This window comes from Sardina pilchardus, chromosome 3 (genome assembly GCF_963854185.1).
Source record: "Sardina pilchardus chromosome 3, fSarPil1.1, whole genome shotgun sequence".
Taxonomy (NCBI): domain Eukaryota; kingdom Metazoa; phylum Chordata; class Actinopteri; order Clupeiformes; family Clupeidae; genus Sardina; species Sardina pilchardus.
Genome location: NC_084996.1, coordinates 15,365,894 through 15,392,831, shown reverse-complemented (window position 1 = coordinate 15,392,831; position 26,938 = coordinate 15,365,894). Strand labels below are relative to the sequence as shown.

At 40.6% G+C, this 26,938-nt stretch overlaps 6 protein-coding genes across 6 annotated transcripts; 2 read left to right on the top strand and 4 right to left on the bottom strand.

Moving 5' to 3' along the window:
• Positions 1–133: 133 nt before the first annotated feature.
• On the bottom strand, positions 134–3,166 carry anks4b (ankyrin repeat and sterile alpha motif domain containing 4B). Its single transcript, XM_062532069.1, has 2 exons — positions 2,922–3,166; positions 134–1,592 (listed from the first exon to the last, which is right to left on the bottom strand). Exons 1-2 carry the CDS (start codon positions 3,080–3,082, stop codon positions 467–469), a joined length of 1,287 nt encoding a protein of 428 aa, XP_062388053.1. The 5' UTR covers positions 3,083–3,166; the 3' UTR covers positions 134–466.
• Positions 3,167–4,128: 962 nt separating this feature from the next.
• Positions 4,129–5,536, bottom strand: LOC134076821 (G2/mitotic-specific cyclin-B1-like). Its single transcript, XM_062532068.1, has one exon. It carries the CDS (start codon positions 5,473–5,475, stop codon positions 4,303–4,305), a length of 1,173 nt encoding a protein of 390 aa, XP_062388052.1. The 5' UTR covers positions 5,476–5,536; the 3' UTR covers positions 4,129–4,302.
• A 547-nt stretch (positions 5,537–6,083) lies between these two features.
• slc25a17l (solute carrier family 25 member 17-like) lies at positions 6,084–12,355 on the top strand. Its single transcript, XM_062532067.1, has 9 exons — positions 6,084–6,319; positions 6,469–6,529; positions 6,728–6,794; positions 7,122–7,270; positions 8,415–8,531; positions 8,743–8,888; positions 8,997–9,092; positions 9,272–9,354; positions 9,523–12,355. The coding sequence occupies exons 1-9, from the start codon at positions 6,245–6,247 to the stop codon at positions 9,668–9,670; spliced, it is 942 nt and encodes a 313-aa protein (XP_062388051.1). The 5' UTR covers positions 6,084–6,244; the 3' UTR covers positions 9,671–12,355.
• Positions 12,356–12,918: 563 nt separating this feature from the next.
• dxo (decapping exoribonuclease) lies at positions 12,919–15,526 on the bottom strand. The gene is made up of 6 exons (XM_062532066.1): positions 14,773–15,526; positions 14,463–14,689; positions 14,156–14,375; positions 13,915–14,050; positions 13,675–13,769; positions 12,919–13,316 (listed from the first exon to the last, which is right to left on the bottom strand). Exons 1-6 carry the CDS (start codon positions 15,210–15,212, stop codon positions 13,172–13,174), a joined length of 1,263 nt encoding a protein of 420 aa, XP_062388050.1. The 5' UTR covers positions 15,213–15,526; the 3' UTR covers positions 12,919–13,171.
• A 396-nt stretch (positions 15,527–15,922) lies between these two features.
• LOC134076816 (inactive serine/threonine-protein kinase 19-like) lies at positions 15,923–20,610 on the top strand. Its single transcript, XM_062532064.1, has 7 exons — positions 15,923–16,083; positions 16,318–16,422; positions 16,522–16,667; positions 16,835–17,070; positions 17,168–17,265; positions 18,266–18,413; positions 20,071–20,610. Exons 2-7 carry the CDS (start codon positions 16,320–16,322, stop codon positions 20,114–20,116), a joined length of 777 nt encoding a protein of 258 aa, XP_062388048.1. The 5' UTR covers positions 15,923–16,083; positions 16,318–16,319; the 3' UTR covers positions 20,117–20,610.
• Positions 20,611–21,023: 413 nt separating this feature from the next.
• On the bottom strand, positions 21,024–24,623 carry LOC134076817 (ras-related C3 botulinum toxin substrate 1-like). Its single transcript, XM_062532065.1, has 6 exons — positions 24,235–24,623; positions 22,877–22,948; positions 22,494–22,611; positions 22,227–22,289; positions 21,964–22,123; positions 21,024–21,611 (listed from the first exon to the last, which is right to left on the bottom strand). Exons 1-6 carry the CDS (start codon positions 24,267–24,269, stop codon positions 21,481–21,483), a joined length of 579 nt encoding a protein of 192 aa, XP_062388049.1. The 5' UTR covers positions 24,270–24,623; the 3' UTR covers positions 21,024–21,480.
• Positions 24,624–26,938: the final 2,315 nt, after the last annotated feature.

Below are 26,938 nucleotides of genomic sequence, written 5' to 3'. Positions count from 1 at the left end.
GAGTTTTATAGAACTCGCCTGTCACCGGGCAAATAAACCACCATCAGCTTTTTTTTTTTTTTTTTTAATGCCTCATACTCCTCAGGTAGCCTACACATGAAAGACAATACTAGTCATACAGTTTCTTTATTTGCAAGGTTAATAATAGATAAAAAGACACCACTCCCAAGAACCTTTTGTAAATTCTGATGACAGCAGAGAGAGATGGATATAAAATAAACATGGCGTATGATCATCCTTTATGGATATGCATTAATTTCTTCACTAATCATCATCATTTTGGTTTTATACATCTGTTGTCAATCTGCCCTTAATCACCCCATAAATCCAACTGCTTATACATTCAGAAAACATGAAGAAAGCTTTAATTTAATTTAGTTTGTTCTTAACAGGTCACGAATGTGTGCTTCTACTGACGCATGCTACTATTCAGTTCAGTGTTTTCCTTTCCCCTCTTCATGCTACTTCACAGGAAGGTGTCTTTCAGAATTCCAGGGTGGTCCAAAACTGCTTTGCGTCTTGCTGCTGCCTCCAGAATCTTCTTGCGGGGACCCAGCTGGATGCGAATGCCCCTAAGATCCTCATCCCTGCATAGCATGAGGGCATCCAGGTCGAGCTTCTCACGGACGAATACGGGCGCAAAGTCCATAAGGCTGATGGAGGACAGGAATGCATCCAGCGGAGTCATGTCTTCGTCAAGGTCATCCAACCCGATCTCCTCCTGGTTCCAAGGGACACTTCCCTCCGCCGCAAAACCACTGTTGTCATCTTCCTCTGTCTCCATCACCTCCTTGTGGATCAGAGTTGCCAGGTCGTCACCCATGGGACCTTCCCAGTCTCCACTCCCGTCTTCGGGCTCCACTCCCATCTCCATGGAGAAGTTCTTGCGGAACACCATTTTGCCCAGGCCTGGCCTCTGGAAGATGGACTCATGTACTCCTCCATCATCTGCGTCATCCTCATTGAGATCTCCAATTCCGCTCTCGTCCTCGTCTTCATCCTGCTCATTGAACATGTCAGCAAATTCAGGCTTCTCTGTGGAGCCGTTCTGTTTCATGAAGATCACGTTGCTGTCCCCCTGCATCTCCGCCATCCCCGCGTCTTTCTTGCCAAACTTCCGCTGTAAGGTTCCTTTCATCCTTGCTGTGAGAGAGCCAGACTTGTCTGAGGCGATGAGCTTAGAGAACTGATCGTTGACGCCACTCATGGAACCCATGTTGTTTGAGGAGGCCGCGTTGGGCTCTTGCGTTATACTGCCGCGGTACCTCTTGTCCATCTTGGACTGGTGCCTCTTCTTTACTCTCTCGCATCTTTTCACACGCTCCGTAGCCTCCTTGGTGGCACGCTTTTTCAGGTTCTCCACCTTTTTGGAATTCTTGTTGCTTTGCTGTGAGGCGGCGCTGTCCAAGAAGCTCACACACTGCATGTGGTCTCGTGAGGCAGCAACATCCATTGGCGTGTGAAACTCATTGTCTAGGGCAAAGATGTTGGCGCCGAAGTTCACCAGGAAGCTGATGATTGCCAGGTGACCATTATTGGCGGCATGGTGAAGTGGAGTGTTACCCCAGATGTCGCTTCTGTTAGGATCCCCTCTAAAATATTAGATAAAAGATCAACACCACTGTTACTGTACAATCATTTAGTCATTCATAAATGTATACTGCAATAACCAGATAAACAAAATGACAAATGTATTGCAGTGTTATGTTAAGTATTCATTGAAATGAATATGGGAATAGAATATACTGTAAAAACCAGAAGACTGATTTGAGAAATGGATGTGGATTCGACAGACAGGGGTATATTGTTTTGGCTAACACCTAACTGGATTCAGTGACAGGTGATGAGCCATCTGGTGGCTAGTTAATGGGTGAACCATTAAAAACTAAAGTCCTTGCATATACACACACCCAGGACCTATAAAACTCTTGATTGCTCTATTTGTGTCACAGCTTATCTCTGTTTCCAATATGTGACGTTATGCCTCTGTTGCTAGGGTCAACAACAAACTCCATGATAAAAGTTACATTCCATTAATCTGACATTTCTAAAATGAATTATGAATAAAGATAAATATGGATGATGATTACAAACGACCACTTAATACAAATAAACTATTATAGCATATATGTGGTCTACCAGCTGTGAGTTGGAATCTATTTTGGTTTTCCGCTTTGAAGGCAACATAGTCGGAAAACTGCAAGGAAATAAAGGGTGATTTTTCATCCTTTACATAATACTGTGGTCTAATTAATTTGGCCAGATTTGGGCATTTCCTCACAGGAACACTAAAGCAGACTGCTAACTCTTACAAAATTGAAGAATATTTACCAATAGAGTGTTCATATAATACAAACCAAACTCAAATAGCAGACTTGAGACTTGAGACAGAATCTGGAGCTTTGTGTACAGGGTGTGGGCTTTCCTGAAAGCCTTCATGATAATGGTTTTATAGTCTAACCGGAATGTAGCTCAGATACTTGTTTAATCTGAGACAGCACCATAAACCTAACCTTTGATCTAGATGAACACCTTAACAAACTGCACATTGCAAATCTGCACATATCTTGTACCCTAGATGATATAGTAGTACCCTAATCCTGAAGGCTGACATTCTGAAACCTCCTAACATCTAACTGGACTTCTGATTCTGATAACTCAACCAATACCTTAATAACAACGGCCAATAACCTTGTCTCAGAAAATATGTGTTTAGGCCTACTGGTCAACATCTGCATAGAATAACTAATCTGCATAGAATCACAAGGCTCATTTTTGTTTCAGTGACAGTCTTGCATTTTTCTGAGAACAGGTCACAGTACAATTCCACAGTTTAGAATGAAAGTAAACCCAACTCCATTTGGCCTATATAGCCTGCTTCCTTCTACTTTAGCCTTTTCAAATAATTCATCTTCACTCACCTCCTACTGCAAATTAGCTGTAAAGCCTCTAAATTTCCATGGTAGGCAGCCCATAAAGTTGGTGTCATTCCATCTTCGTCCGGAGTGTTGAGATCTTGTGTGGTTGCTTCTTTCAGAAGTTCAAGATACCCATCAATGGCTGCCTTGTGATATCGTGACATTTTGTCAAAACCTTTGTCAGACAGAAAATACAAAATCAAAGATGAGCTAAAAGGCCCGTCTCAGCTGGGCATATTTGGTAGTGCTGCTCTGGTGTCAGGCTGAAAAAAAGAAGCCTGGTGAATTGTCAGGGAGGGACATGACCAAAGCCATAAAGCAAAAGCAAAGTTCGCTGTGGATTGGGAGCGCCGTCGTAGGTGCAGGCTATATGCAAATGATGGAAATGCTAGTGTAGAGCAGGTCAACATAAACACTGACATAGCTGGGTCATTCTTGGCAAATGGTGCTATTTCAAGGACAGAAGGAAACTATGAGAAACATGGGCCAGCTAAATGAATGGCAGGGTTGATAGCATGAAAGATGGAGGCAAAAGATGGGGGCAAGGGTGAGGCTTTGGCTAAAGTCGCCTACTCATGTGATGAACAACAGAATATCACATGATGACCACACAATAAGATTTTTAACATACAAATTAACCATATCCTCAATATCACAAAAATACATTTGTTACCACTATACATAAGCTGGGTAACAGGGGACATGGGGCTTTATCAGTAAGCCACTCTAAAACATTGAAGAAAAAAAAAAGAGCTGATTAAAGAGAGATATTAGCTCAGGTCCTTGTGCTTTCAATCTGAAAAAGCATCTACGTCTTGCCTGTCAGGTGAATACATTCAAAGGTTGTTCAAGGAGGAGTTTCATCAGAGTAATGTGGGGGGACAGACCACATTTAAATATCAATATATTTCAACAAATACTGAGACGTATATTAGAATAGTTGTTTGCAATTAAACATTCAAAAATGTGTTAATAAAAATAACTTAAATACAAAACTGACCTGGGGACATAGCAGTTTAGAGTAGGCCTAATTATTTTAGAGTTAAAAATCCCTGAGAGGATAAACCTTGTTTTAGTGGAAAAGGGCTTGATTTAGTAAGCACCCTTGAAAAAAATAAGTAAACATTTTTTGACAACTTAAGTTATACTTGATGGGACACAATGGCACCATTTGCCAAGATGGACACAGCCAATAGAATCATAACCAAAGTTTTTTTAGATTAAAAGGTTTATTAAAAGCATATCAAATCTGAACAAGAACATGATTGAAAAACTCTGTTATGCAATCAGGGCATCAAAACAATAACAAAGTCAATAATAAAAAAATAAAAACACATGATAGTTACTCTTTGTACAGTTAAACATCGTGCCCAAGTCCCACATCTCACGAAGAGACTTCTCTGGCGAGGTTCTTGATTAGAGAAGACTTCAACTGAGAAATAAGGGCAATTCTCATCTGTTTCTGACTGGCGTACTTGTTCCTCACAGTCAAGTATTTTGTGAGTCCTTCATTCACCTTGACGACATTCTTGGCAATGTGCCTCATGGCTGGAACCAAGCTTTCCTCTGTGTAGCCCATGTAGTGTTCCAGTGTGGGAGTCCATTCGCCACAGCTGTAGACTTTGAGTGTGAGGGCAAAGGCAGCACTTGCCACCTGAGAAGGTGGAAAGTGAACCATTTCGTAGTCTACCATGGTGAGCTCCACAAAGTATTTAGCCAAAGTGTGATGCTCTGCCGTGACCTCTCCAATTTTGGAGGCTCTGCGAAGAAACTGGAGGGGCAGTGGGCGACCGAAGCTGAAGTTGAGGACCCTCAGGATTTTCATTTCCATGTCCCTGATCTGAGCAGTGGTGTAAGCGCGGTCAGTCACATAGGCAAAGTCTGCAATCTCTGGGGGATACATCTCCTCATATTTGGAGGCGATGAACATGGATGCGACACCAACAAGCTGGAGCTGCTTCTTGAGGACTGGATTATCCTGGAGAAAGCGATCAATGATGGCGACGGTCATGTACATGGTCTCCTGCAGTAGCCTAAATTTAATCTGAACCTGAACCAGCCAGTCGATAAGGATGGCACGCATGTTTCCAGTGACCTCCCGCCCCTCCAGAAAAGTGGGCCTCACTGCCTGTTCAGTCTCCAATTGCCTCAGGTACTTGTAGATATCCTTGACATACTCACTGCACAACATGGGGTTGTCATAGTCATCAGCATCAACATCCTTAATGTCAATCAGAGCATCTGAAAAGGCCTGGCAAAAGTCACCTGATGCACAACCAGAGGTCTCCATAGGCACAGGGGAGGTGGGGGCCAACAGAATCGGCTCGGCCTCAGCCGCTGGTGCCTTCTCTGGCTTTGGAGGCTTCTTTTCAACCACCTCAACAGCTTCTGCCTTGGCATCCTTCTTCAAGGTCGGTCGTGAGACTGCAACGTTGTTACCGATGTCTCCAAGAGTTGCCCTCGGCCTCAGTGTAGGCTTTCCCATGGCGACCTTGCCAGGCAAGACATTGGCGTTTTCACTAGCCAGGCGAGAACTTCTTGTGATACGGAGAGCCATTTTCGAGGAAAGTTGCGTTAAATTGAGAGAACACACTTGCTTCAGCAGGGCAAACACACAGTAGGCTATCTTAAATGTCGCTCTCTTGCTCATGATTTGTTGCATTCTAAATGATTCAGCAACCTGATTGGACAAACCACAGCTGATTGGAATGAGTTCCTATGACTGATAATCATGTGACTACAGCCAAAGATGCAACACAGCTGTGAAAGGCTGAACCAAAGTAATCTAGCCCATCAAATAGGCTACTGATTAAAGAACAACAAGTGCATAATCAGGTTAATAACAATCGATAGGGTCATCATGATAATTCATTAAAGCTTTTCACCACCTGAATACGTGTGTTTTGTTTGTGTGTGTGTGTGTGTGTGTGTGTGTGTGTGTGTGTGTGTGTGTGTGTGTGTGTGTGTGTGTGTGTGTGTGTGTGTGTGTGTGTGTGTGTGTGTGTGTGTGTGTGTGTGTCTCTCGTATCAAGCACTAGTTAGGCATCTTAGCTTTCGTAATTATTCCACATTTAAACTCCATCACTGTAGGGGGCAGTCAATATCAAACACATGCAAGTCCAATGGTTTATCTGTAGGTAGAGTAAGACATTTAGGGAGGAAGGACTGTTTGCTTACATGAACCCGGCAGGAAGTCTATTCATTATGGTCTGATGTCAGCGAAAGTTATCAAGTAACCTAACGCAAGACAGGAGAGGCCGTTTGACAGCTGCGCGGCATTGTTTGCACGAATATTTACATGTAAAGTCATCGCGTTGAAATACAACATGTCAGACAATGGCGGTGTGGCTGTTGGCCTTCTGTCTTACGAGACCCTCGTCCATGCAGTGGCAGGTGCAGTGGTGAGTAGGACTAACACATTTCCACATCAGATTCTTGTCTGTCATAGGCTTACATAGTTTGTCAATTTTTCTGCATAGATCTGTTTCTGAACTATTCAGAAATGGTCAGCCATGGACTTTTACAAACCGCTCTCTCTTTATCTTTGTAGGGTAGTATGACTGCAATGAGCGTGTTCTTTCCCTTGGATACAGCCAGGATCAGACTGCAAGGTGAGCAAGGGGAGGGGGCGTCGATTGTAGATTACTTCGAAAGACTTTGGACGGGAACAAGGGGCTATAGATGGGGGTAATATACTCCGTATTAACCAAGATTATGTTACACATACCTACACAAATGTTAAAGAAGTGAGTGGGCAATGGCCTGTCTGGTGATATTCTGAAATTGACATGTCATCCAAACTGTTTTAGTGGATGAAAGTCGAAAGGCAAAATCAACACCCCTAATCTTGGCAGAGATAGCAAAGGAGGAGGGCGTGTAAGTATCTTTTGAAGAGCTACATTGCAAGCTGTGATTGCTACAGAACAGTTGTGCACACTAACCCATTTGATACATTACATAACCTACAAGATGGCTTGTACACATTGCACTTTGTCAGTTCCTAAGATTTGCAACACTCTCTTGTGGTTGTAATCTCTTTTGTGTTCCAGTAATCCCAGAGAAATCATGATATTGAAATTCTAAAATGAAATGGCTGAGGCCAGTTGACCTGTTTTTCCTCACCTCTCTGTCTTTGCAAATTGTTCACTGTCTCTGTCTCCCTCGTATTATTGCTGATCTTGTCGTCTTGTCTTGTCTTGCCAGACTGTCATTGTATCGTGGATGGTTTCCTGTCATCTCTAGCCTTTGCTGCTCCAACTTTGTGTACTTTTATACATTCAACACCCTGAAGAGAGCGCTGGTGAAGGGCAGCTCATGGCCTGGCAAGGACTTGCTCATGGGCATTATCTCTGGTGAGGGGGCATATCAGTCTTTACACTCCATTCAGTATGTAGCTCATGGCCTGGCAAGGACTTGCTCATGGGCATTATCTCTGGTGAGGGGGCATATCAGTCTTTACACTCCATTTAGTATGTTGATCATAGCCATGAGGTCAAGCACCAATGTGTTGACTATTAAGTTTATTTTTTGGGGCTTTTTTATGCCTTTAATGATAGGATAGTGAAGAGAGATAGGAAGTGAATGGGAGAGAGCGTTGGGGTGGGATCCAGAAAGGACCACGGGGCGGGAATCGAACCCGGGTCGCCAGCGTGCGGTGCAGGTGCCCCAGCCAGTCGCGCCACTGCTGGGGCCCAATGTGTTGACTATTGTTAGCACATCTTAAAAAGGGATTGTGAATGGCACAAGTAGGCTGAATATCTGAAAGATGCAGATTATACCAGTGTGGTAACTTTTAAAGCAGGTGCATCAAATATATGGCCAGAGGGCCAGATGTGCTCATCAGTAGGTTTCATTTGATCCTAGATGTTTTGAGTAGGGGAAAAAAAGATATTCGTATTCATAAGGATGTAATTGATCCACTAAACCCAGCACTACAAACTATCTCCAGGGAGGAAGATGCAGGAAAGGAAAATGTGCAATTACATTATTTTGCTGTAAATTGCAGCAGTACACAGTACACCTATATGCCTTGTTCACTCATCAGTTATATTACATTATAAATTATAATGACCATGAGAATGATAGTGACGAAGACAGCCCCCATGATTCTCATTCTAACCAATCCGGCCCATTGCCTGATATGAGTCTGACATCGTTGCTTTTAAAATAATACAATGTATAAACCCCCTTTTACGTACATTTTCAACATACTGGATACCCATTTGTTAATGGGAAACCCATTTAGTCCAAATCCGATGAAGAGTTCGGATCCTACCTCTGACCACAATACCACAGGTGCTCTGACTGAGAGCTCATCAGCAATGTCAGAGATTTCTGTGCCACAATATCAGTGTGGCATTAAAATAAGTTTGAAACCGTTATCTTAAGGTAAAATATCTATTTTGTCTGACTTTTAAAGGACTCTGTATGATGAAATAATGAATTCATTGAATGATGATGGAATTAATGTTTTTTTTTTTCTTCACACTTCCACAGGGTCAGTGAATGTGCTCCTGACCACACCCATGTGGGTGGTGAACACTCGCCTTAAACTCCAAGGAGCCAAATTCAGGAATGAGGATCTGCAGCAGACCCACTACAGAGGCATTTTCGGTCAGTGGTGTATGCCAGAGATAGCCCATAGGTGGCCTTTCACTTTCATAATCTACACAATCTATGGTGTACAGAAAATATTTTTTTCTCAAGATTTCATGGAAGGTGTGGCATACTGTGTAAGCTCTAGGCTAGTGGCACTGGCAGCAACTGGATGGCCAGTCAGATAGCCACAGAGTGCTAACATCTGCGTTGTCTGTCTCTCATATAGATGCCTTCTCCCAGATCATTGCTAACGAGGGAGTGGGCACTCTGTGGAACGGGACACTGCCCTCCCTGGTGCTGGTACTTAACCCTGCTGTCCAATTCATGTTTTACGAGGCCATGAAAAGGAGGGCAGGACAAGGGGGCAGAAGGGTATGTTTCTTCATTACTTTTTACCTGCTGTCTTCATTCAAGAGGCATTTAACCGTCTGTCTTCAATATGATTGTGGCTGTGAATTTATTTTCTGTGTTTACTGACAGATTTCTTCCATGGAGATATTTCTCATTGGAGCCGTTGCTAAGGCAATCGCAACATCAGCAACCTATCCACTTCAGACTGTCCAGGCCATCCTAAGGGTAACAGTCTTTCTCACCCATTTCCTCAGTTAACAGTTTTTGCTTTTATTCTCTTCAGTTTCAATGAGTAAAAACAAGTTCAACGGTGTCTGTTGGATATAACTTCAAATATTACAAAACTGCAACATAGGAAGAGCTATGAAGTCAACCTCATTTTTGAATGGCCTGCTGTTTCACAGTTTGGCCAGTACAAAGCAGAGGGCAAAGGAGGCTTGTTTGGAAGTCTTCAGAATGTGATGCATCTGCTGATGGACCGAATCAAGTAAGTGCAACACATTCATACAATGAAGGCCTACTATCCAGCCAAACGGCACAGCTGTGCCCCTCCCTATGATGCAATTACACCCTTCGCCGTACATTATAAATGCCATGAAATAGTTTTCTATGTCTTATACTGCCATATTTCTTCTCTCTTGTGCACCTCCAACAGGAGGCATGGAGTCTGGGGTCTCTACAAAGGTCTGGAAGCTAAGCTGCTTCAGACAGTGCTAACTGCTGCCCTTATGTTCGTTGTGTACGAGAAGATCATGACTGCGACCTTCAAGGTCATGGGCCTTAACAAGAAACTGAAGCAATGATGATCTCTCCTCCATGTGCTCTCTTGGAAACTAATCACTGGCAGGCTGTTTTCTCTCCACTACCTCTTCTTTTCTTATCTCACTTCACCTCGGGACTAGTCATTGCTTCATCCTCATTGGTGACCACAGTCACGCAATTCACTGTTGACCAGGGTGAGTGAGATGCATTCTTGAATGTTATTCCCTAATGGGCATAACATTATTAACACCTGTCATATTTGATGTATGCCTTTTAAAAAAGATGTTGTATCTGACTAAGTGCCAGTGAGTATTTAGTAATTGGTGCCTCTTACGAAATAATCCTAAGCTGATGACTGTTCACAGCATAGTTTACTAAAAGGCAAATTATTGTGTGGGGGGTAATTTGAATTAGGTCAGCATGGAGCTAAGCAGGGTTGATGGGAGCTGTTTGTTGTGTTGGTTGGCACAGGGCTTAAACAAAGAATAGGGAGTTTATAGGAAGTGTGTGAAGGGTCAGAGATTTTTTTCCAATGGTACTAATTTGGCCATAACATCTATGCAGCCTATCAGCTAACAACTTTAAAGGTTGCTATCCTAAAGCTACACGGTGACCATGACCATTAACTCACTGAAAAAAAAAAAATTGATGATCTGATCTAGGGATAGTCTAATAATTAACCAGTGATCATACAGAGCTTCGTTCTTCTTGTCTACAGCAAATCAACCATTTATGGTGATAATTAATAGAACGAGGACAATATGATTCAATATGACAAAGTTGCATCCCTACAAGCACAGCCTTTCTTCACACAGTTGTCAGGATGATTGCAACTGTTATAATTAAAACCTGAATTCATTTTAATTGTGCTGTTAATATTTTGCTACAACGGTGCAGATCCTCTGAATTCCTCTAGATCGAGATGATGCTAACTTGGACTTAGTTTCAGTTTATACTGCTGGGATTGGCAATGCCTAGAGCTTCACAATACTCTAGTGGACAGGTATTCTTGTCTGTTCTTCTGTTAAGTATAGAATAAAGCTTTTCAAATGGGAAGCAACGTGTAGACCTTGCTTGCAAATGACTGCCATGTAGCTCACGTGTGAATAGATTACCCCTAATAGATTTCCCCTTGGGGATCAATAAAGTATCTAGATTGTAGGTGGGTGGAGGTTTGTTGTTGCGGTCAACCTCAGAAACCAATGCTGTTTTTCTTCTCAATTTTATAGCAATCACAGTAAATGTGATGGATAATCATGTTAAGATTCCATTGGAATTATATAACAATGAGAGAAGTAAACCACTTAGCTAGTAGAACTCTGGTTTGAAGGAAACTCTAGAAAGAGTCTATGTTAACTGGATTGCGGTGATCTTGTATAATAGTAGACTGCCCTCAGCCTAAACTGATTGAAGTAATAGTTTGACAGGAGGATATTAAATAAGACATTGGTTAAAGCAGCAGAATGTGCAATTTCATTACATATTAAAATGGTCGTTTGATGAAACTCTGACATAAAATTGAACAAATGTGACTTTAAAAACAGCTATGTCTGTTAATGTACTGACAGAACAAGAAAGGAACAAGATTTTGAAAGGGTTCGAAATAGTAGGTGGCGAGATATTCATCAATTCTGTGCAGGATTAGGACTCAATAACAGTTTCACTCTATGCAGCATTATAAAATTAGTCCATTTTACATTACCCAATATCATATATATGCAATACTTACTGTGATCATGATGGGTGACTTAAGAAGCCAGAAGCCATAAGCCATATCGCTTTAGAATCTAGATTTATGCTTCCTTAAAATGCAAGTGCCTCAATACCAGGTGATGGCCAGGGAAGAGCACTGTGTTTGCACTGGGGTGGCTCATGTACCCAAATTTATGTTTGTTTTTAGTGTAACTTGATCACTGGAATAGTTGGTCATTTTAACCTGTCTTATTCTAAATGTAAGTTCATTTAAGAAAGTGTTATCTTTGCCAGTGTTGATGCATCATACAGGGGTATTTATCAGAGGATGAGTAGTTGGAAAAAAAATGCATGTGTCGGAGTCAAATGTCTTGTTTGTTTACGCAAACCTGGCCAATAAAGCTGATTCTGATTCTGTTAATATAGAGGGATAACCAAAGGTAGACTCAGGGTGTCGTTGTTGTACATGTACGGACACATCATATGCATCTTGTCATTCTACTTAAGAGGGAGGCATCTTTGTCTGAATGTGTTGCTCTTTTTTTGCCAATGAAAATAACAAACAACAAAGCTTAATATGTGTTCGTTTAAATGATTCTCTATTTGGCCTTCCATGGTGTGTTTTTTGACTGCTCCTCTTAGGTGTCCCTACTGATGTTTTGACACATACAAACGATTTAGTTGTAAGCATAACCGTCTGGATCATTCTGTAACCTTTTGTAATTTATAACATTTGTATAATTTATGATTGTTTACACTACTGTTTACATCTTCATGGAGAAATTATAATGCAGTTCTGTTTTCAGCCCCTGCTTTGATTATCTTTATTGTTAAACACTTTCGTCTTCGATTTGTAAGTATTTACGAAATGTAATGCTTTTGAACAGTCCTGCATATTGACACCCTCCCGATATGGGCAATAAATAATAGTAAAAGACATGACTGGAGTAATATCTCTGTTTATCATGGCAGAGTTTTGAAAGTACTAGCATTATAAAAGTAACAGAATAAAATGTCCCTTTTACAATGATTACTGGAATGTCTACATTTTAATTTAAGAAGGTTCCCTTGTTAAATTGATAGCTTTATCACACAACAGCATCATTGAATGATTTTTGACATAAATCATTGCTGTATGACCATAGGGAAACATGTTTTTATCTTCAAGTAGTACCTTGATATTTGTCTACATTGTTTGCCAGATAAGAGTTTATTTAAACGTTAGTTTATTTATTTACGTTGAAGCTTGTCATTCCAAGCTGATGGTTGAGTTATGGTCAGAGTAAATATCTGTATGCATTTGTCTGTGATCTGAGGACATACAGCATATTCAACACATGCTTAGTTTGCTTACCTATTTACCTGTACTGGAAGCTCGAGGTTCAAGGGATTAAAAACTGGTTTCTGATATTGACATATAAAGTATGATGCACTGATAAACGACTATCACGATCCCTGAGCAACTCACATTTCACCAGATTCTGGAAGAATTTCAGGCAACTATTCAAGCCTTGTTGGTCTCAACACCTCACATGTCTGTGTTTCACATAAAAAAATAAAAATTAAAAAATTAAAACACAGTTTTTCACATAAAAAAAACAAAAAACCCCAGTTTAATCCCTTCAAACTATTTACAGTATAAAAATCAAGACAATGAAAAGAAATCTGAAAGAATGGAAGATGTCTGTACATGTGAATGTCTGTATATGTGTTACACGTTCACAAGTAAATGCATTTGAAATGCACAAAACTTGGGTCTGTACATCCAGACACTGCTTTTGTCATTCAAGCTTAAAATAATTTACCTTGACTGACATGCATCTAAAGTCTGTTAATGGTTTAGTTTCATTTCAGGTACGTGGTGGAGCAGGAGTTTCAGAAAGAGGCCTTGTCATTTCTTTCACAAACCAGTCTGGCAGGAAGGTATACTCCGAGTCTCTGTGGATTGTAAATGTGACGTCTTTGTGTGGGTTCCACGAGAACAAGTATACGGTCCTGGGGGAGATAAATGACTTGTTTATTGTACCATGTTTTGATAGTCTGGTTTTCACCATACTAAGCTTAATCTTTTAAGATTGAACATTAGTCTGGCGAGGCTGCGCTTTGTTTCTACTGCACTTCGCTTAAGTTTCGTTATCGTCACACCACCGGCCAATAGCGTGCCAGGACTTGAGTATGGCCGTTTCTGATTGGAGCCAAAGGTTCTGGCAGTAAACAGAGGAAAAAGATCTGCTGGTTTCCAGCCTGAGCTGCCGGGCGAAATTCAAATTCCCCGGAAGTTCAGGCAGGGTTCACCCAGCCTAATGTTTTGAACAACACAGCATGTATCTTGGCAGATTGAAGACATCCTCACCTTGGATCATCCTCTCTGACAGTCTTTCTTACAAAGGACAGAAAGTCACTGCAGAAGTTCATGCAAACCGTTGGTTTCCAACAGTTATATTCAGTCTGCATCAAGTGAGAGAAATTATTGTTATACATTTGTATATGGAACATGTCTGAGAAAAGAAACACCATGAGTCCACACAATGTCATAAACCCCTGGGTTTATGCTGACCAATTCCAAGACATTTTATGACTCATGGAGACAAACCTTGATTAGCTGGGATATTTGGGATGTTTTAAATGTCTCCACATCAATCACTTGTCCATCGTGGTCTCGAAACCCAGCCACAATCTTGGGAACACCAGGAAGAAAAGACTGTGCCCACCATTTAAGAAGCTTGTACCTGAAAACACAGTGGACCGATAAGTATAATAGAGAACATTCCTAAGTAACTATAATTGGTTTCAAAGCTCAAGATACAGTATGACCAGGATGACATTGTTGAGACCTATGGAAGTTGCTGCGTTGTTTGGGGGTATGGATCTCAGCAGAGGTCTTCAGCTCAAAGTAGCAGGCAGGAGCTTGGGGTGCTTGAGGATTGGCATCACGACAGTCCACTTCCCCTGAGAAGAGCAGCTTGTGTTCAGCAAGTCGTGTCTGGACAACTGTGCAGAATGCTTCATTGGTGTTGACCACCCCTCCAGAGTCAGGACTACTATGCGCTTCATCTGATGGGGAAACATTTATCTTTCGTAAGGAGGAGAACCTGAAAATATGCTTATGAAAAAACTAAGTTACATTTGGTAGAAAGTTACCTGCACAGGTGTACTGTTCAAATTTGTAGCCCCAATACATCATCTCCTCGTGTCTTTCCGTCCGGTTCTCTCGGTTTCTGCAGGCATACTCGGTTTCCACTTCACTAATGTAAAGAGTCCCAGCCAGTTTGGACACAGCAAGCAACCAGCCCTCCTGTGTCTCATATGGAGTGGTTAACAGCTTGGTTAGGTGGCCACGCCAAGTAACAAAGTCTACACCTACCGGACTGGGAATGAGAATGGTTCACAATATTACAAATCTGGCAACTATCCAAACAGGTGGGCACTAGACTCAAAATAGGTGACTTACCTGGTTTCATTTTTAGACTGCACTTTGTGCCTATTTGCCAAAATCCATCGCAGAATGTGGTCAAGTTTCTCTTTAATGCTGTCATCCCTTTTCACGAAACGATCATGATAACCATCCCTCAGGTTGAAGTTGGGACATTTTTCAGGCTCAACATAATAACGAAGTTGCCTTGCGTCATTCCAAAACTTTCGCTTGGAATCTAAAGAAAAATATCCGATTTCCACAGGCTGTTTGTAAACAGGAAAGTCTTTGTCATAAAGCTGACGCAAAACGCTCATGGTTTGTAAGGAAGAAACGGACTCATTAGGTCTCACACGTCTGGCATTAATTTCATTTCCCCTGTCCTGTTCATGACCTCTTTTTAAGGATGACCTCTCCTGCCTGAAACGATTTTGATGGCCTTCAGAGCTGAAGTGGCCTCTGTTGTAATGACGGTCCATACTCACAAATGACTTAATCTATCAATTGTTAACAGCACCACCACGACCAGATTACTTAAAGACGTTGTCAGTTATGATAACCGAGCTAATCAAATGAAGAAGTAAACAAACAGGTCTGACATTCAAGTTGATTTCAGAGTTGATAGTGGATGTTACAACGATGCATTTCCATGATCATCACCAGCGAGATATACATGCAAACTCTTCTCATTCCTGCATGTGCATAACAACACTTTGGGCAACAGCAAATTGACTCTGCTACATCCAAATCGCGCTACATCCACAACCGTAGCATTGCCATGAGGTTCATTAGAGTGCATACAGCAATGCGCAGATTTGACTGCACGTGATTTACGCTGGTCTTTCGTACAATGCAAACATGCGTTGTGTTGATGTCCAGCATGCATTGCGTTCCGCCAGATCTGCGCAGCGCTGCATCCATTCGAATGAGCTTATTAGAACCGCTCGCACTACTTCCGGGTTACACATTGTCATATTAAAAGCCACGTGGGAGCGACCTCTTCCACGCGAGAAAATTATTTAATATTAATTTCCCTTCTAAAAAATGTAGTTACGTTCAGCTATTCTTCAAACTAAATCATCATATTTTAGCAAATATTAGATGCGCGGTCTATATTATAAGATATAAGTCACACATAGACTTGTATTTTGATGAACTCCCACTATGATAACCCGGAAAGTCTTCAGAAAGTTGTGTTTTGAAACAGGGAGCTCTAAAGGCTAAAGCTAGACATAGCCAGAGCCTGCATAGCCAAGTAAAGAAAGCTATTTTTGTCTTCGTTGTGGGGGATTTTTATAGCTTTTCGTGTGATATTTCACTGGCAAAATCCTAGGCATGATATCAATTCCGGTAAGTCATGTTCACATGGTGGTAACAAAGATTGTCTAGTTAGCTACTTGTTAACGTTGGTCATCAGAAGTTAGGGAAGTTAACCAGATTTGTACTATCAAATTATCAAATCAAATTTGGATAGTTACACTAATATCCAAGTTTTAAAAGAACATTAGTTAGGAGAGAGTGTTGAGGAATGTGGAAAGGAAAATCTATACTTACATGTGCCTGTAATATCACCACTCGTCACAGGGATGAACAGGAAAAGGACACTGATTTCGGACACGTTCAAAGTTACTAAACGACGTTTTACAGAGAACACGTTTGGTAAACCACAATGTGGAGAGGCAGATCAAGGTAAACACTGTTGTTATGATAGCATTTTCCTGACAAATAACTCATTTTAACAAAATACCCCAATACTTATGCAATTTCTTCATTTTCCATACGACCTAGATGGACCTCTGGATATAAAGTCCAGTTTGGAGTACCTGATGACTCTCTTTCCTCGCAAAGTTTTCAACGACTCTCTACCAACAATAGTAATGAAGCATCAGCTGTACAGCCTACACAGTGGCAAGACCTTGGTGGACAGGCAACTAGTGAGTGGTCTACGGTGGCGCTCCTCTTTTTAAATTATTATTTTGGTGCATGTCACTACATGGTCCTATACAACGCAAAGATAATGATTATAAGAGGGATGGTTTGTCTGTAATTGTATTTGAACTTGACTATAATGATTGTGACATTATTTCAATATCATTAATAGAATCTGCTCAGGGAGCAGGGAGCGGTGATGATGTTCCAGCTGGGTTTTGACGCAGACACCTTTGGGCTGGTGTTCACAGCAGACTATAAGGACAAGGTCCTGGCAGGGATTGCTGGTACAGAGAGCCAAGGAACAGTAGAGAAGTTTCTGAATAAAGTGGTGCCATCCTGCACTGAACTCAGCTTCAACAAAGACAAAATGCTGAAGGAGTTCTTGTTCACGGATTCAGAGATCACGTAGGGGAGACAATTAAACAAGCTTTACATTTTTAGAATTTTTTTTGTCACTGATATGGAGAAGGCTAAATTGTATGAATCTGCTCTTTTCATTTAGGCTGCTTGTAAAATGTGGAGTATTGACAGTCAGAGATGCTGGCAGCTGGTGGCTTTCAGTTCCCAACTCTGGCAAATTCACCAAGTACTTGGTTCAAGGTACATTTTAATTTTTGAATTTAGCAGGCATTTTTGTCCAAACTAAGTCAGTATACACTATATTGCCAAAAGTATTAAGTCACCTGCCTTGACCCCCATATGAATATGAATATTAAGAATCCTATTCTTAATATATAGGGTATAATATGACGTCGGCCCACTCTTTGTAGCTATAACAGCTTCAGCTCTTCTGGGAAGGCTTAGGAGTGTGTTTATGGGGATTTTTAACCATTCTTCCAGAAACACATTTGTGAGGTCACACACTGATGTTGGGCGAGGGGACTGGATCTCAGTCTGCTCTCTTCATCTCAAAGGTGTTCTTTTGGGTTGAGGTCAGTCAGGTTCATCCACACCATTCATGTCTTTATGGACCTTGCTTTGTGCACTGGTGTACAGTCATGTTGGAACAGGAAGGCGCCATCCCTGAGCTGAGCTTGGTCTCTTAGTTCCAGTGAAAGGAACTCTGAATGCTTCAGCATTAACCAAGAGATTTTGGACAATTCCATGCTCCAACTTTATGGGAACAGTTTGGGGATGGCCACTTCATGTTCCAACTGTGACTGTGTACCGGTGCACCAAGCAAGGTCCAGATAGACATGGATGACAGAGTTTGGTGTGGATGAACTTGACTGGCCTGCACAGAGTCCTGACCTCAACACAATAGAACACCTTTGGGATGAATTAAACTGGAAACTGAAACTGGAAACTGAGTTCCCAGAACTGTTGAAGCTGTTATAGTCATATGGGGGGTCAAGGCAGGTGACCCAATACTTTTGGCAATATAGTGTATATAGATTGTCCCCCTTGATAATTTAACTTATGAGGTTAAGTGTTATCAGCAATTTGCTCTATCACTGAGGGTAATGGTTAATGTGTCCCAACTTGGCAGTGAACATAGTGATGCTTGCAGTGTGTCTGTGTAGTGTGCATATTTTAGACCCTTAACCCTGAATCGTGAATTAGAGTTGAGTAACTCTTGAGTAACCTTTGTCTTTCTTAGGCCGAAAAGCTGTACTGAATATGGTCAAAAAAGCCAGATATGGGGAGGTCTTGAAGAACGAGCTGGAGGGGAGGCGCACCACCTCCCTAGTGAAGTTTCCCATTAAATACCACATATATGACCTTATGGGCGCAGAACTGGTGGAGAGGTAAAACCACACAAAACTGTTATAGTCCTCTCTCTCTCATATACCGGTATATACAGTGGGTATAGTAAGTATTCACACCCATGCTAAAGTTGACTAAAAAGAGGAATATAAAATCATCTTTTGAGAATTGATTGTAATGCTTTAATTAAAAAAATGAGTAAAAATCAAACCGCTAAGGACACTAATTTTCTTTGTGATTGAAGAATGTATCGTAAATAGATAAATGTTCTTCCTTAAATACAGGTTGCATAAGTAATTGAACCCTATGTTAAATTCCCATAGGAGCAGGAGGATTTTTGATATGTTTTTATTTTTAAAGGCCAGCTATTTTATGGATCCAGGATATTATGCATCCTGATGAAGTTCCCTTGGCCTTTGAAATTAAAATAGCCCCACATCATCACATACCCTTCACCATGGCTAGAGATTGGCATGGTGCTTTTTCCAGTTAGCCTATTAGCCTGTTTGATTTGCATTGAGCTCAATGAGCATCAAACAGGCTAATAGGCTAACTGGAAAAAGCACCATGCCAATCTCTAGCTATGGTGAAGGGTATGTGATGATGTGGGGCTATTTTAATTTCAAAGGCCAAGGGAACTTTATCAGGATGCATAATATCCTGGATCCATGAAATAGCTGGCCTTTAAAAATAAAAACATATAAAAAATCCTCCTGCTCCTATGGGAATTTAACATAGGGGTCAATTACTTATGCAACCTGTATTTAAGGAAGAACATTTATCTATTTACGATACATTCTTCAGTCACAAAGAAAATTAGTGTCCTTAACGGTTTGATTTTTACTCATTTTTTGAATTAAGGCATTACAATCAATTCTCTAAAGATGATTTTATATTCCTCTTTTTAGTCAACTTTAGCATGGGTGTGAATACTTACTATACCCACTGTATATGTGTGTGTGTATCAGGGATGGAAATTAGCACCAGCCACCAGCCAAATGCTGGTCAAATGTGAGAGTGGCTGGTAGATTTCAGACACAGTCATATTTTAACATTGAGTGGCTGGTTAATTTGACCAGAAATCTGCTATTGACTGATAGATTTTCACATTTCCAAATTTTTATTTCCACCCCTGGTGTGTATGTAACAAACTCAAACTGAATTCTAATGTGTATATTTATTTGTGTGAGGTGAAGAGAGGATTATGAAGGATAGTAAGGAAGGGAAGGCCTTCAAGGCCGAGTTTTTAAACACTACGAGCTGCAGCGGAACAAAATAACATGCTCCTCCTGAGCGCTTCAATCCGAACAATCAATCCACTGCAAATGTAAATCAATCTCTTCAATGAACTAAAAAAATAAGGAAAGCAAACAATCTCACCCAGTATCAGAAGTCCATGTGTACATTCCACAAAAAAGGCGTATTTAACAAGGGCTCAGTATATTCCCAACATATGTCATTTCACCTGGGTCTTGAATTATATGGAGGTTACCATAAAGTTAACTAATTTAGTAGTATTACATGTGTTGCACTAATTTTAATTGTATGCTTCATTTCCACATTAATCACCTTTCTGGGGCGGATGCTACAATATACTGTACACCTACTATACTGCTATATATAGTATATACAACCATACTACAAATTCAGTTTAGTATTGAGCAAGTAGCTTTTTCTCATTGTATTTTTCTTCTCCAGCATTCCAACAACATCAGGAACACTGCTCCGTTATGTGGACACATGAACTTCAAAGCGCAGTTGCGCTTTCAGTGATTGCCATTGAATGGATTTAATTTATTGCCTTATGTTGATAAGAGATTGTTATAAATTGAATTGGAGATATGGAGATATGCCATTTCTTTGGAAAATAAATATTTTGTTGTACTTTGTGTACAGACTGTTAATGGTATCAGTTGTAGCTGCAAAAAGCAAATATTTGTAAATAAAAACAAACAAGGAATAGTGTTAAATTTTAATTGATTTTCACTTAAAAAAAAGTTGATTTCTTACAATTACCCATAATAACTGGGTTACACTGCTGGCTTGAATCTTCTTCACTAACATATTTTCTATTCTTTTCCTTAGTCACTGGTTCAAAGAATGTATAATATGTGTAGGGATCAGCAGCCTATGTATTGCACATTTTATTATGTCTAATGCCAAAACCTGTTGCATGAAAAAACATTTAACAGTTTAGTACTACAATGATAATAAAAGGTTATTTGTGGTACAAGTCAAGATCAAGTACGGAGTGAAATGTCTACCTACTTTTTGTATTTTCCTTTATCATTGTTTTGTACACTTGCTTGTACACCAGCAGTAGAATGAAGATGGCTACTTTGGCATCAGTTTTCTCCTCGTGCATATGGAAATAAGTGGCGGTGTGGCATGTTCACAAACGGCCTGGCCTGGCCTGGCCTCTGAGGCGTTTCAATCAGGGTTTAGCTATTTGACCTTCTGTAGGTAGGTATAACATAAAAAAGCTAACATTTGAGGTGATCAGAGTCATAAGCAATACTGCAAGATCCTCCATTGGACCTCCAATCAGACCTCATAATTCACCTATTTCTTGCCTGCAGATGGTACCCAGTCATCAACAAAAGACACATTTAATCAGGACAACAGTGTTTTGCAAACACTTCCTTTCTACCTGTTTTCCAGTGCTTCATTAAATACTCTCCCTTCTCTGGTAACTTCACAAGCAAGGAGAAAGTGGTGTTTGTAATATGAGTTGGGCATGACACTGCCACGATGGCAAACTCTTCATATGGTACAAAAATACTGTAAACAAACTTCTAAATAAAAAAAAGTACATCATTACACAACAGAAAAAAAAACCCTTTTGAATATATTTAAAAATTGAAGCTCAAGAAGGCCGCAGGAATTTCAAATGCTTGTAGTGTCTTGCAAAAAGTGGGACTTGGAGTTGATTTGTAGTTTGCATTCAAACAACTGACGAAAAAGATGGTGGAAGTAAAAAAAAAAAATCTGCTTCCTTCTGATACACATTTGTAGTGGTAGTTACAATAAGCAGGGATAAAACTCTGCACAGACTTCCCATATGCCATTGTGCTCCCTCTTTCTCCCTCGTCTTGGTGATGAGCAGATCTAGAGCAAAGAGCACTTCCTCTTCCTCCTCTTGACTGGGGGAGGGCACAGGACAGCCCTGATGGCTTCATCGAACACGGTCTTCAGGCCACGCTGCGTCAGGGCGGAGCACTCAAGGTACTTCACAGCTCCTGAGAGAGGAAGCACAGCATATTCAGGTCAAAGGCAACCAAAGGAGAGATCAAAGATGTAAAGATGCAGGCAGAGTCCATTTATTATGGGGTCGTTCCTCTCTACATGACATGATATTGAATAAATCACCAGAATAGTGAAAATGCATCATATGATAATATTACTAGAAGACCTATAAGGGATGCTAAATTGCCAGTCATTCAGAAAACAACCTAGAGGACAATAGGTTGTAGAACCATACCTTCCTGAATTAAACCAATGAAAAAACTACAATTTTCACCACATGAAATCACTTTCCAAACTGTCCGATGACAAAGTAAATGCAGCTGTTTGGTTGAAGAGAGAACCTACCGATCTCTTTTGCCATAGCCAGGCCCTGTGGGTACGTAATGGGGGTGAGTTTCTTTTCTTTCAACTTCTCGATTGTGTCCTTGTCATCTCTAAGGTCAAGTTTGGTGCCCACAAGGATGATGGGAGTGTTGGGACAGTGGTGTCTGACCTCTGGGTACCACTGTCAATAAAGTCATCCACATGTAAATGCAATGTCCTCAAATTACCATTCGAGTTTTTGCAAATTCAAAAGAAAATTCAAATGTCAAAAGATATCCCTTTACCTTTGCTCGAACATTTTCAAAAGATGCAGGACTCACGAGGGAGAAGCAGATCAGGAACACATCCTAAAGATGGGATATACAATATGAATGTAGTACAAAAACACATATTCAAACAGGCTTTACTCAAATGGGTAAATACAATATTGATCTGAATAAGTGAAAAATATTAGTTAAAAGTTACACATTCATTAATTATCATGCCAAGTTTTTGTTCATTCAATCAGTTATGGCACAGGTTTAGAGCTTTCAATGTGAAAAAGAGCATACCGTCTGTGGATAGGAAAGAGGGCGTAGTCGGTCATAATCTTCCTGTCCTGCAGTATCCCACAAGCCAAGGTTGACCGGCTTACCATCCACCATCACATTTGCAGAGTAGTTGTCGAACCTGGCAAAATAACACATATTCTTTTTTATCAAGGAATACAGCATTGAGCTTCCGGAGAAAAAGCAACAGCTTTTTAGATTTCTCCCAAAAGACTACATCTCCTGTGATGAGCACTTGCTGACATAGAAACAGTATAAGCCATCACAAGTCATGTATGAATTTTTGCTGGGAGTGGGACCCAACAATTTAGTCCACTGCACACAGCTTTGAAAGCAGGCGGTCACTGATGAAACATTTACTTTAAACTCAATGATTGATTACTTACACTGTGGGGATATACTCCCCAGGGAAGGCATTTGTAGTATAGCTGATCAGGAGACATGTTTTTCCCACAGCCCTGACGAGGTAAAAAATAAGGCAACATTAGACACTTCTGACATGAGCTCTGTTGCATTATGTTCCTAATGTCTTGTTAGCTAATGCTCACTCAAAGTTCAATACAGTTGTGTTGACAGGCCTTAGACCGAATATGATATTCCTGTGACAGATGCCATTTGCTCCTCCGCTTATATCAACACTTCTGCCATGCTTTTTGAGTTGAAGTTAGCGGAGGCGCTCAAACTAGTGAGGAAATGGGTACTTTCAAGGAAAAGCGGCAAAAGGAGAATTAACACAAATCTTACTATTGCTTAGGTAAATAGCACATGCCATTAAAATACGATGTAACATTGACTTGTTTTAATCCATTATGTGATGTTCGTAAACATTGCGAAGTAAACGCAAATTAAACTTCCGTCAACGCATTACAACGCAACCCAAATTAGCTACAGGCTACTGAACTGAGCCGAGCGAAACTAATCTCGCTGTGTTTACAATGTCCATGTGTTAATGTTGACCTCAGTTTCATTGAAATATGTTAAGGCCATGGCAATGAAAACTGTACAGTTAGATGTGTTCACCACCGCAAGAAAATTCCAATGAATGGAGGAATTTCATGATTTACATAGAAGGCTTTCCGTCCTTATGACTTTTGCAACACAGAAGTCCACACGAATCAAACAATCTAATTTACACTGTTGATGCCATGGTTTTAGTCAATTTTGCGGATAGAATAACGTTAATGGGTAACGTTAATTAACAATGAAACAATGCCACATGTCATCTAAAAATGTCCAGACGTAATCTGTAACTTTCAATCTCTTGACCTAACTAACTAACCAAGCAAGCAAGCAAGCAGTGTTGGCTAGAGAAGAGGAAAGCACAGATTGAATCAACACGGTGGCCGAATCTAGCATGCTAGAATAACCGGCTAATAAACGTAAACGTTAAAAAAATGAATACAACGTCATGAGTCAACAAGATGTCAATAACTTAAAGTAAATACACCAAACAGCATAAAAGAAAATACGATATCAAGGCTGAGGTACGTGCGCTTTGCTTTACACGGGCTTTATCGCTAAAAAACTAGCCAAGTTACAAACACATCCAACGTTAGCCTCGTGCTAACCTCCGTGTGCTGGCTAGGTAACTTAGCTAAATAAGTTGCTGCAATTTGACGAACTGCTACAGAAAGTTCACAAAGTTAACTAGCACACAATAGACAGTTACAATGAGATGTAATTCTGCTCGTTTTAAAAATATGTAAATGCAAATGAATCAGTCTGTTTTTGTTGTTGTACTCACCCGTCTCCAACAACTACACACTTTATGGCCTGCATTGATCCGCAATATCTTAAACGTTTGACTTGACCGTGCTGTAACAAACTATCAAGCTAAACAGCTAATTTGTTAGCCAACTAGTTCTAGCTGGACGTAGCGCAGTCCTTGGCTAGCAAAAACTTGGAAAACAGACAGCTGGCTTAAATGTCCACCTTTGCTTCGGTTATTATATGTTGATCTAAAATATGTATATATTTAAGATCCAAGTAAAAAAAACCCTGCTGAACACAAGCTGGAAGAATTTCTCAAAATTCTCACGCTTAACCATATAATTCTGGAAGTCAGTCGCAAGTTTTGTCCACCAACAGCCACCACCCCTGAAAAATTCCCGGTTGTGGATCATGAATCCTGTGGATCGAACTTTAGCCAAAGCCTTGTTGTTCACTAGGGCGTGTTCGTCTGACTGTTGGGCGTGTTCAGAGTCAAATGGGAGGAATGCAGAAGGAAGCAGTGGTATGTGACTTCACAGGAAATTTAGTTGGAACATGTTTCCCGGCGGCTGCCGAAGGATAAGACGATTGTCTGTGTAGACTATTGTAAGCGTGACAATTAGTTTGGGCTGTTACAAACGGTCTGTCATATTTTGTAGTAGGCTAGTCACTGAGCAAGACAGGTCCCCTAATCAAAGGCCTCTCTAATGATGCCCTTTTAGTTTTACTCATAGAAACAAACACTAACCCCTTTGAAATATTTGATGGTAACTTAGCATATATTATATTAAGCACACACTACTAAAGAAATCTCACAGTATTATTGTAATAGTTAGACCAAGACCACATATGCCCAAGTTGGGCTAAGCCCAACAGGTTTGTTCCACATGGTCTATTACAAAAAAGAACTGTAATAATACTGTGAGATTTCTTTAGTAGTGTGTGCTTAATATACTATGATATAATATGATAATACTTATAATACTTTCATTTTCTGTAAAACCTCATTATCCTTGCACTCTGTCTTCCTGTTATAGAACTTATTGTCCCAAGATATTATAAGATTGTGGGCCAAACAGTGATGTTGCATTGGGTACTGGGTACTCATTGTGTTTACACATTCTTCCTATTATTAAGCTTCCGCCATGGGAGTCTATATGGCAGCCCATAAAACCGTCTGGTAAAAAGTTGTAAAAATTGGCACACTGATTTGGGACGTCACATAATTCATCTCATAAGTTTCATGTCGAGCATTGAGCATTCTAGCGCCACCAACAAGTCAAAGTTGGATGTAGGTACTAGTGCAGAGCCCGTAGATGTGCCATTTTTTGTTCGTATAACATGGAATTTGGCACTGCACACACTCGTGCCATTAGGATGACACCCACAATTTGAGAGCAGCTTTCTTTCTTCAGAAATGTTATCCTATCTTCAAATTTGGCACACACCAGGCCATGCCTTACCACCGCATTACTTTCTGGAGCGACTGTCCAAAGCGTTCACCTGTGATAGCCAATCAAAATCGTGGCAACGTCACCAAACAGAAAGTGAGCTCATATCTCAGCAACTCTTTCATGTATTGAAATTAAACAAGGTGCAGAAGAAATTTGGCGATCTTTGACCTGTAGGGAGTGCTGCAATTAGCTAAATTACATTTTGGCCTGTAACTATTGATGTGTTTAGAAATAAAACGTACTAGAGTCTGTGGAGTCTGTTACTGTGGGAGGTTCTAGGGCCGACGCATGCCAGTTAGTGATGTCAACGTAATTGATCTAGCCACCATATTGGATTCTATCAAAAACACACAAAAAGTGTTCACAGGTCACACATAGTATCCAATCTTCACTAAATTTTGCACTGACTATTTTCAGAGCAAACCTTACCAATTTTCTTTTAAGTATATTTTTTGGGCTTTTTGCCTTTATTTGTATAGGACAGTAGAGAGAGAGAGAGGAAGCAAGCAGGAGAGAGAGATGGGGTGGGATTGGGAAATGAGGTCGGACTCAAACCTGGGTCCCCATGGGCACTCGGACCCATGTATGGCACAAGTGCTGTAGCCTGTTGTTCCAGTGTCCCCTGCAAACTGTACAAATGTATTGTTTTTTGGAGCCATATTTAAAAACTCACATCTCACATCCCAAGGCTTTCACGTATCAAAATCAAAACTCGGTACAAGGACTCAGGATTCAATTAATAGGAGGCTCAATACATTTGGTGACCTTTGACCTAAGGGGACTGTAATCACAGGAAGTAGGCTCATATCTCAGCAACGCTTTGATGTGTGGAAACCAAACTTGGTATATGGACTTGGGACCAACTCATGAGGACACAATGCATTTGGTAACATTTTACCACTGGGGCGGGGATATATAAAATTACAGGAAATTAGCTCATATCTCAACAATGCTTATCAAATCACATATCAAAACCAAACTTGTGCAGATCATTTCTCTATTTGTCCATCCTTCCTCCTATCCTTCTATTCATTTTGTGAAGGAAACGAGGAAGAAACGATAGGAGGATGGAGGAACGAAGGAGAGGCAGATATGAGAAACGAGAAGTCATGCTCACTCACGCATCAATTAGACGTCAATTACTGATGATATGGCACATCACCTCTTCTGCTATAATAAACAGACCATAATACATACAAATTTCAGAGAATATGAACTTAAAAAATATCACATGAACATGGGAGTATTCCCACTTATTAACCCTGATAATGAGGTGAAAGTTAA

Coding starts and splice junctions, on each gene's coding strand:
- LOC134076817 (XM_062532065.1), bottom strand. CDS start 24,269: ATGCAGGCCATAAAGTGTGTAGTTGTTGGAGACGG. Junction 22,949..24,234: donor TGTGTAGTTGTTGGAGACGG/GTGAGTACAACA, acceptor TTACCTCGTCAG/GGCTGTGGGAAAAACATGTC. Junction 21,612..21,963: donor GGCTATGGCAAAAGAGATCG/GTAGGTTCTCTC, acceptor TTCCTCTCTCAG/GAGCTGTGAAGTACCTTGAG.
- anks4b (XM_062532069.1), bottom strand. CDS start 3,082: ATGTCACGATATCACAAGGCAGCCATTGATGGGTATCTTGAACTTCTG. Junction 1,593..2,921: donor CAGCTAATTTGCAGTAGGAG/GTGAGTGAAGAT, acceptor CTAATATTTTAG/AGGGGATCCTAACAGAAGCG.
- dxo (XM_062532066.1), bottom strand. CDS start 15,212: ATGGACCGTCATTACAACAGAGGCCACTTCAGCTCTGAAGGCCATCAA. Junction 14,690..14,772: donor CAGTCTAAAAATGAAACCAG/GTAAGTCACCTA, acceptor TCTCATTCCCAG/TCCGGTAGGTGTAGACTTTG. Junction 14,376..14,462: donor TGAACAGTACACCTGTGCAG/GTAACTTTCTAC, acceptor TTTCCCCATCAG/ATGAAGCGCATAGTAGTCCT.
- LOC134076816 (XM_062532064.1), top strand. CDS start 16,320: ATGAACAGGAAAAGGACACTGATTTCGGACACGTTCAAAGTTACTAAA. Junction 17,266..18,265: donor CACCAAGTACTTGGTTCAAG/GTACATTTTAAT, acceptor TGTCTTTCTTAG/GCCGAAAAGCTGTACTGAAT. Junction 18,414..20,070: donor GGCGCAGAACTGGTGGAGAG/GTAAAACCACAC, acceptor TTTCTTCTCCAG/CATTCCAACAACATCAGGAA.
- LOC134076821 (XM_062532068.1), bottom strand. CDS start 5,475: ATGGCTCTCCGTATCACAAGAAGTTCTCGCCTGGCTAGTGAAAACGCC.
- slc25a17l (XM_062532067.1), top strand. CDS start 6,245: ATGTCAGACAATGGCGGTGTGGCTGTTGGCCTTCTGTCTTACGAGACC. Junction 6,320..6,468: donor ATGCAGTGGCAGGTGCAGTG/GTGAGTAGGACT, acceptor TTATCTTTGTAG/GGTAGTATGACTGCAATGAG. Junction 9,093..9,271: donor CTGTCCAGGCCATCCTAAGG/GTAACAGTCTTT, acceptor GCTGTTTCACAG/TTTGGCCAGTACAAAGCAGA.